General features: G+C 46.6%; 1 protein-coding gene across 2 annotated transcripts in view; it reads left to right on the top strand.

The window, feature by feature from the left end:
- Window positions 1-982: 982 nt before the first annotated feature.
- Window positions 983-9,291, top strand: part of ACSF2 (acyl-CoA synthetase family member 2) — a 60,720-nt gene continuing 52,411 nt past the window's right edge. Inside the window, exons 1-2 of one of the 2 annotated variants that reach the window (XM_077924160.1) lie at window positions 983-1,509; window positions 8,847-9,046. In XM_077924160.1, coding sequence (XP_077780286.1) covers window positions 998-1,509; window positions 8,847-9,046 — 712 coding nt within the window. In that variant the 5' untranslated portion in view covers window positions 983-997. The remainder of the gene's footprint in view (window positions 1,510-8,846; window positions 9,047-9,291) is intronic. The other variant, XM_077924161.1, reaches the window with a different exon arrangement.

Raw genomic sequence — 9,291 nt, 5'->3', positions numbered from 1 at the left:
GTGGAACACTCTTCTGAGAGCTCTTAAGCTGAAAAAAGGATAGGCACTTTAATTATTTAGCTATTAATTCATGGATGTATTTGTATAACACCCTCCCATGAAATACCAGGTTGGTGCACTTTAGGTTTAGTGTGTTTCATTTTCTAATACTTCGCTATGGAAACTATATAGGACTGTTCTTCATATCTATGAAATCAAACAGTGGAATTGCTGATTCAAATTAAAAACAAACAGATCGTGGTTGTTGTAACAGTCCGTGGACCCTGCTTCAGGCAGCTTGAGTGCTGTCAGAGGGGAAAGAATGTGCTTTACAGGCAGGAGGGGGGCATGCAACCCTATAGGGTGTTCTGGGATACAGTACAGTGGTACCTCAGGTTAAGTACTTAATTCGTTCTGGAGGTCTGTTCTTAACCTGAAACTGTTCTTAACCTGAAGCACCACTTTAGCTAATGGGGCTTCCTGCTGCCACCGCACCACCGCTGCACGATATCTGTTCTCATCCTGAAGCAAAGTTCTTAACCTGAGGTACTATTTTTGGGTTAGCAGAGTCTGTAAGCTGAAGCATATGTAACCTGAAACATATGTAACCCAAGGTACCACTGTATTCCCCTATTGCAGAAGGGGGCCTAAGCAGTCATGGCATGCCTATGGGCAACTACTGAGTTCTTAACCTGAGGTACTATTTATGGGTTAGTGGAGTGTGTAACCTGAAGTGTCTGTAACCTGAAGCATCTGTAACCTGAGGTACTACTGCATATGGTTGCTAGAGCCCTGAGCCCCACATCTTGTTGAGGTAACTATCTCAAAACTTCATAGAAATTACAGCACAGTGCATGCCCTGCCAAACTAGTAGGTACTTTCACACCCTTATGGTGGGCCTGTCGAAAACACCACCCCACAAACAAAGCGGAACCTAGGCAGAAGTGCCAACTTGAACAATATATGGGGGGCGGAGGAGTGCAGAGTCAGTCAGATTGTAGCTTTCTCCTCTCCCGAAATGCGAGATGCTCCTTCTGCTTTCAAGCGATGCCTTATTAGACCGAAGGCTGCGCTGAGAGAGCGAGCTGCGGGCGAAAGAACCGCTCGCTCGCCTTCCCAGCCTCGCCTCGCCGTCCTCCGCGCTGGGCGACGGAGTTCTTCAGCGGCACCTAAGGGGCTTCTTCCAGCCGCCTCCTTCTTCCCCGCCCGCCTCCACTTCCTTCTCCCTAACGAGGCTGCAGGAGGTGCTGCAGCCGGGCGGGCTGAGCGCCGGCAGCGCCGCCCCGTTTGCCTCCCATTCCCTCCCACCCCCCAGCTCCCACCCTCCTCCTCGCTGCTCCCGGCCGGCCGGCGGCTCTTCCCCTGCCCGAGGGAGAGGCAACTGCAAGCAGCGGGGCTGTGGCGGGGGCTACGCCTCTGCTGGGAGAGGGGGCCCATGGCTTCTACCACCGGCCTGCTGAAGAGAGTCGCCAGGGAGGGTTGGGCAGTGCTGGTGGCTCGAACTGGCCTCCGGGGCATTCATCGGGTCAGGTACAGGGGGCCAAAGGAACAGATGCTCTGGGGTGGACAGGGCACCCCAAGAAATGGGGGTGGGGGGCTGGAGGCCGGCGCGGGGTGGGGAGCCCATAGGGTTTCACTTTCTTTTTAAGGGTCAAATGACTTGGGGTGCTATATTTGGAGCTTCTGCGCTCTCCCTCCTCGGGGCTGGAGAGAAGAGGGTGATAGGAATGCAAAGGGGCTGCCAGGGTCGATTTGCGCTTGCCAGAGAAAAGTTGGGATGAAGGTATTTTGAGGACACGGGGTGGGCGGGAGTGGTGCGCTGCGGGGAGGGGAGGAAGTGGCAATATATACGGTATATATATCCGGACATAAATTTGGGGGTGTTATGCCAAGAGGCCATTGATTCAGGCGTAGGTTAGCGCAGCAGAGTCTTGAACGGAAGCAAAGGAAGTGAAAAGAGTTCAGCGGAATCCCCATTATCAAAAAGATACTTTGCGCAGATCCAAACTTTTGGGGATTTTTTGGTGTGGGTTGTTTGTGTGTGTGTGTGTGTTTGCAAGTGTCTTCTGCAACACGTCCTTGATGCAATAGTAGTGCTTTTGTAGTGGATTTATATACCACATCGACACATGCATCATTTTTTTAAGTTGTTCTGGGATGGTTCCCCATGTTACTGCGTTATTGCTGTCCAGAAGGGCACTTCTGCATGACAGCACAACAAAACGGGGGAACAAAATAAATAAATAAACAAACCAGAACATTTGAGGTTTCAAAAGTTACAGGATTTCAGAGGAGGGTGACCAAGATAATGAAGGGTCTGGAAATCAAGCCTTGTGAGGAACAGTTGAGGGAGTTGGGTATGTTTTATCTAGTAAAGAGGAGACTGCAGTGGCGTAGCGTGGGGAGTGCAGGGGGGCCGGCCGCACCGGGCGCAACATCTGGGGGGGACGCGCTCGCTGCCTCCGGAGTCGCCGAAGAGCCTCGGGCGCAGGCTGTAGCAGAGCCCCATGTCTCGCGGAACCGATGAGCTGGCAGCGGCTCTCAGTGCTCGCCGCGGTCCCCGCGCATCAGGGCCACGGAGGGCGCGCCAGGCAGCCCCTCCTCACAGCCCCGCCGCCGCCGCCGCTGCTGCTGCAGCTGCTGGGCCATGTTGCATTTTCCTCGCCTCTCTGCCCTCCTCCTCCTCCGGGCAAGCGGCGTCGTTTGGGCGGCAGCGCCAGCGGCAACTCGCCTCAGATCACCTGACACGGACCTGCCGCCGCCGCCGTGGCTACCTTACCGTAAATACCCCAGCCCAGGCAGCAGCAAGAAGAAGCTGGCAGCGGCGTCAGGTTAGGGGTTAGGGGGCGCAAATTACTTGCCTTGCCCCGGGTGCTGACAACCCACGCTGCGCCGCTGGGAGACTGAGAGATGATAGCCATCTTCAGATATCTCAAGAGCTGTCTTATGGAAGATGGAGTAAGCTTGCTTTCTCCTGCTTTGGAGGCCAGTGGCCTCAAGTGACAAGAAAGGAGATTTTGACTAGACATCAGGAAGACCCTTTTGACAGTAAGAGATGTTCAACAGTGAAACAGACTCCCACGAGAGGTGGTGGACTCTCCTTCCTTGGAGGTTTTAAAGCAGAGGTTGGATGGCCATCTGTCATGCATGATTTAGCTGAAATTCCTGCATTGCAGGGGGTTGGACTAGATGACCCTCAGGGTCCCTTCCAACTCCACAATTCTATGATTCTATGATGTAAGGCAACCTGTTTAGGCACCATTCTCTCTTGTGTGTGTGTTTGAGAGGGGGGGAAATATCCTGCTCCCCATCTTTCAGTGTTTTACTCTCCCCATCCTCTAAAAAAATCCCTGTGGACATCCGTGCTCCCTTTTTGCCTTGTGATTCAAACTGCCATAGACTTGGTGGGAAAGGGGCAGTCAAAGCACAAAAGAGCAGCATGATTTCAACTGGTGCACAAAAGAGAACACAAGCAGGGTGAATTTGAGTAATGTGACCCTTGCGTAATACATCTCCGTTCCCAGAGGGCCATCTGCATAACTCTGGATTTTCTTCCTTCCCCCTCTGATTTCCATGGGGATGGTGTTGGAATATAGAGCAGAAACACTCACCTTGGGTCAACTGGTATAAAGGATGGTTAGAACACTCAGGCTATGTTTGTGATGCCCCTGGGTTATATTTCAACGCCATGATTACATCTGGATTTAATTACTTTTAAAAAATGATGCCTCGAGTCAGTGGGCCAGTGTGGTGTAGTGTGGTTAAGAGCGGTGGACTCGTAATCTGGTGAACCGGGTTCGCGTCTCCGCTCCTCCACATGCAGCTGCTGGGTGACTTTGGACTACTCACACTTCTCTGAAGTCTCTCAGCCCCACTCACCTCACAGAGTGTTTGTTGTGGGGGAGGAAGGGAAAGGAGATTGTTAGCCACTTTGAGACTCCTTCGGGTAGTGATAAAGTGGGATATCAAATCCAAACTCCTCCTCCTCCTCCTCCTCCTCCTCCTCCTCCTCCTCCTCCTCTTTGAGTCCTGAATCACTTTTCTTGCAATCATCAAGCCTAGTTTTCATGGGAGACTTTTGTATTTCTGGGCTCAGCTGCCATCTTCATATTGTACCAAGGTCTGTGTTTCCCATCACATCCTGCTTTTGCAGCCAGAGATCCCATGCTGTTCTTGGCTCATTTGCTGATACCAGAGGTAATTTTGGCAAATATTGCCTAAGGGAATGCATGTGCTTTGGGGTCAGCAGTTTCACTAGAAAGTGAACTCTGCTGTCTTTACTGGTAAGTTTATCTGCTCAGTGGGTATCTCTGACTGTCAACGTACAAAGTAACTGATTCAACACACCTTTTAAAGATATTTACCTTGTTGTCTTTCCAAGCTTTTGAGCTGAGATGATAATGCAAATTAGAAGTACAGGGTCTAAACTAGTAAACTCTGCAGCCCAGCATTATGCTTCCAATGGCTCTTTTGCGCTGCTGTTCTCCCCACAGAATAAACAGGATTGCTAATAAAATGTCATACTTGCCTTATAGAATCATAGAATCATAGCATTGGAAGGGACCCAAGCGTCATCTAGTCCAACCCCCTGCAATGCAGGAATCTCAGCTAAAGCATCCATGACAGGTGGCCATCCAAACTCTGCTTAAAAACATTCAAAGTAGGAGAGTCCACCACCTCTTGTGGGAGTCTGTTCCACTGTCAAACAGCTCTTACTGTCAGAAAGTTTTTCTGAATGTTTAGTCGGAATCTCCTTTCTTGTAACTTGAAGCCATGGGTTCGAGTCCCACCCCCCAGAGCAGGAGAAAACAAGCATGTTCCTTCTTTCATGTGACAGCCCTTAAGATATTTGAAGAGGGCAAACATATCTCCTCTCAGTCTCCTCTTTTCCAGCTAAACAAACCCAACTCCTTCAAGCACTCCTTGTAAGGCTTAGTTTCCAGACCCTTGATCACCTTGGCTTCCCTCCTCTGCACACGTTCCAGCTTGTCAAGATCCTTCTTAAATTGTGGAGCCCAGAATTGGACACAGTATTCCAGATGTGGTCTAACCAAGGCAGAATAGAATGGTACTATTACTTCCCTTGATCTGGACACTATGCTTCTGTTGATGCAGCCTAGAATGGCATTAGCTTTTTTTCTATGATCATCATGTTTTTTGTTCCTTTCCTCCATTGAAACAATTTGTCATTCTACTTCTCCCACTCCAGAAAAGTTTGGCACATATTTTATAACTCTGCTGTAAATGATGCTACTGGAGAAGCAAAAATCTGAGTATATCATTACCCACAAATCTTGACCACCCCACCTCCCATGTTGCAAACTGATACATATTAGACACCAGTTCTTGCTTGGTTGTATAGGATCTAGGTGGCTTTTGGTATCAGACTCACATCATTGGGCTTAGTAACCCCTGAAATTCAACGTTTTTCGCCTATTAAAATTTCCTTGTTATTCCTACTGTTAAAGTGACAGGAACCATGCTCTGATTCACATTGTCTTGTCCTATAGGCCTGGGGAACCAATGTAATGCTCTCTAGATGTTGGAGGACTCCAGGTTCCCAGAAAGGATGGCTGATGACGGGAGTTGTAATTCAGAATAACAGGATGTAAAATACACAGATAATCAGGAAGAACAACTTTCTTCGTCTGTTTTCACCAGCTCTTTCTAAATCCTGCTTTATTTGCACTTTCCCTACTGTAAGAGTTTTGCCACTGTGCCAGGTCTAAACATTGCCAGTTACTAGCTGTTTCTTTGGATCTAAATCTCCATGGAAACTTCAGAAGAAGGGGAATGTCGGTCTTCTCATATTTGCTTAGTGCCCAGCCTTCAGAAGATGTTGCATCTCTTGCACAAAGAATCAGCGAACCTTTAGAGTTTTGCAGAGCCTCTGAAAGCCTCTTTTCCTTATTTGATAGAAGTAGTTCACTGCTTTGGGTGCTCCATATCGGGGTGCAAAGCAGCTTACCTTTTTTATAGCAACAGTTGCATTATTCCCCCATTATCCCCTTTTCATCTGCATCTCTGACAGCTAATTTCATGCTTTAAAAAGAACCTGGGAGTCTTGGAAGTTCCTGGTCCTACAGTTGCCAAGAACAGGATTTTGGGCATGGAAGAATTGAAGCTACCAAGGCAATTGTGTCAAAACACACATTAATCTTATAGGAGAAGTGGAAGTTTTGTTTCCACAGAAGAGCCTGATCAGATTCATAGGCTGTATTCGCATGCAGTGTTGCACTAGGTCAGTGCTATGTGAAGGGCCTCTGGGAGTGAAAGTGTTGGGCTTGTAGGCTCCTCCCACTTCCCTCACTTTATCCCTTGAGGGCAGGAGGAGGATTTCTGCAGGGCTGAGTTTCACTTTCAAAGAATCTAATCTTGATGTTACATATATGTGCTGACGGTCATGGTTTGCAACAGTCAACTGCTCGTTCCTAAAGAAGGCAGCCATGTGACATTGAATTGGCCTGCCGTCATTAAAGTTGTCAGTTCCTGGGCCAGCTTCCAGATTGGTGCAGCAAACACCCATGAAACATACGAAGTAAAAACTATGCTGTAATTTTTAAAGAAATATTTATTTGGGGAGTGGGTTGCGTTGCTGGAGGAGGTATTTAAAGCCTGGGAATGTTCCTGGATGTGACATTTTATCTGTTGGGCAAATGGCAACATATCAGTTCCTTTAAGTGAAGGTCAATAATTTTGTGTGTATATGTGTGAAGGTCCTTTCTATTTTTATTTATTTAGTTTGTTGATTTCACATCCTGCCTTTCTTCCCCAAGGAGTTTGAGGAATTGATTTGCCAATTTTAGAGTGTTGTATTTCTAGGCAGCTTCTGGTCCTCCAGATGTCATTAGACTACAACAGGAAGGGCCATAGCTCATCTGTTTTGCATGCAGAAGGTCTCAGGTTCAATCCCCAGCATCTCTAGGTGGGGCTGGGAGAGACACCCTGCCTGAAACCCTGGAGAGCTACTATCATCATTGAGCTGAGTGGACCCAATTGTCTGTCTCAGTAGAAAGCAGCTTCTTCTTCTGCTAACTCCATCATTCTTGACCATTGGTCCTGATGGTTGGGGCAAAGTGAGAACGTGCCACCCCACTGCCAATACTTCCTTTACCTGGGTTGTGCAGCAGTGCTGAAAAGCAGCACCCACCGCCGGTGGTGGGTTCCAGCAACATTTGTGAAATTTCATGATATCTCGCCGCAAGCTAAGGGGTAGCAGTGTGCCCTTGAGGGCACCACCTCTCAGATTTCTGCCACCTGAGGTGGCTGCCTCACTCTGCCTCATGGGCAGGCTGGCACTTTCAACAGCATTTGGAAGGCCACAGGCTAGCTACCCCCTCTTCTAGTGCATGTGTAGTGACTGGTGAGATATGAGGTTGGTACCTTCGAAATTTGGTGGTTTTGTTTGTGCGGACAGGTGTGCTATTGTACTAGCAAGAAACAGCTTCTTACCTTCTCTCAGCTTCTCCCAGTGTGTTTCCTGGGAACTGAAAACTCATAAATTATAGGTCTGTTTTCCTGCAAAATCTTACCAGCTCTATTTACATAACCTGCTCAGCAATTTCCCAATAAAAAAAAAAGGATAATCCTATTGAACAGTTGCCTGCTGGTTTATACCTTTCTCTGTTTGTTCTCTTTTTTCTTGATCACCTCCATTCTCCCATAGCAGCAATATTATGGCCTTGGCTTGAAATGTAATAAAAGTGGGTAACTTGTGCAACTGCACGAAATGGAAGATTAGGAATACAAGGTTTTGCCCTTCTTTACTGCCCTAACCTTTCCCCACAATGAGTTCCATTGTAACAGGAATGATTCCCCTCTGTTCTGCATTTAAGACAGACATAACCTTTTTTAGAGTAGTGGGACTGATTTTGGACGTGCATTCTGCTCTTGCAAAACGAACACACCTTTTCCTGTCCAGGTTTTCAGTTACTGTTCTTCAGGTTTTCAGAAAAAAGCCCATGGTTGGATGTGCCAATTGGTGAATGTCTATGATGTCATTAAGACACTTCCTTCATTGGCCAGAATTGTTTCATAACTCTTTTAACACCCACCCACCCACCTATATCTGTTGTTAAATAAGGACAAACATAGAAATGAACAAATGCACATGTATTACTTGCATTTATTTATTTTGTTCAAAATTGCACTTCAGTCATATGGAGAAGGGAAGGATTGATGGCTGACCCAGCATCTCATGCAGTGAAATGTGGTTTGTCACACAAATTATAATGCTAGAAGGAAACTGAACTCACATTGGAGGCAGGTAGACTTAAACCGACAAGGGGAAGAGTTGCCATTTATTTATTCAGACATTCATTCATCTTAAACATTTATTTACCATCTCTCCTGAGTTTCTGAGATGATCTATGTGGCTAATAACCACCAAAATTTAGAAGTATATGCATATAGTATAAAAATAAACAGAGCAGCAGAGAAAAGCACAGTTTGGCAGAGAAAAGGAGCAGCAGTTAAAAACCATAGTTTTGTATTCCATCCCTGGTTACGCCTGGTTATATTTAAGGAACAGGGAAGTAGTTCTAAGGAACACCAAGCAGAGAATAGAAACCTAGAACATCTACGATTTTAGATTATCATTTTTAGTTCTACATTCAAATAATATTTTTCTCCCCTGACTTTTCGTTGTGCAACAGTGATAAAGTTTGCAGCAGCAAATATTTCTGTGCACCACTGAAAGTTCTCCATATACTGTGACTAGCACACATAGGTTGATGATAATTCTTATGGTTTGTTTTTTCCTCCCTTTGACTATATCAAAGAAGACCATGCACCCTAACTCTTTCTTCTTCCGGCTGTGAACGACATTGCCCCTTGCAATTTCTGCATCTCATCTGTTCTCTTGACAGTTCTCTACAAACCGATGCACCCCCTGCCACACCTATAGCAAGCAAAAGCTATCTCCATGGGGTGACAGACATTCCGCTTCTTGGGAAAACTGTGGATCAGTGCCTGGAAGAGACAACCCACCGGTGTCCTGATCAAGAAGCCTTGGTGTTCCCTCTAGAAGGGATTCGGAAGACGTTTGCACAGTTGAGACAAGATGTAGGTGGCTCACGATTCCTTTGTTACTGAATCTAGGGATGCACACAATGTATTTAAAGCATTTAACCCTGCTCCACAGCTAAAAGCGGTTTCCAGAGTGGCTTACAAAAATCAGCACTAAGACATATTGATAAGATAGCCTATACTTTAAAAGGCCTTTGAAGCAGTAGCTTCCAGATGACCCAAAATGGAAAGATTTTTTTTTGCCAATTAATTTTTATTGCTTTTCAGTTTTTTTAAACTAATTGC

This window comes from Podarcis muralis, chromosome 2, assembly GCF_964188315.1.
Source record: "Podarcis muralis chromosome 2, rPodMur119.hap1.1, whole genome shotgun sequence".
NCBI lineage: Eukaryota > Metazoa > Chordata > Lepidosauria > Squamata > Lacertidae > Podarcis > Podarcis muralis.
Note: the sequence above shows the minus strand (reverse complement) of the source record. Positions and strands in the feature narration are given on the sequence as shown.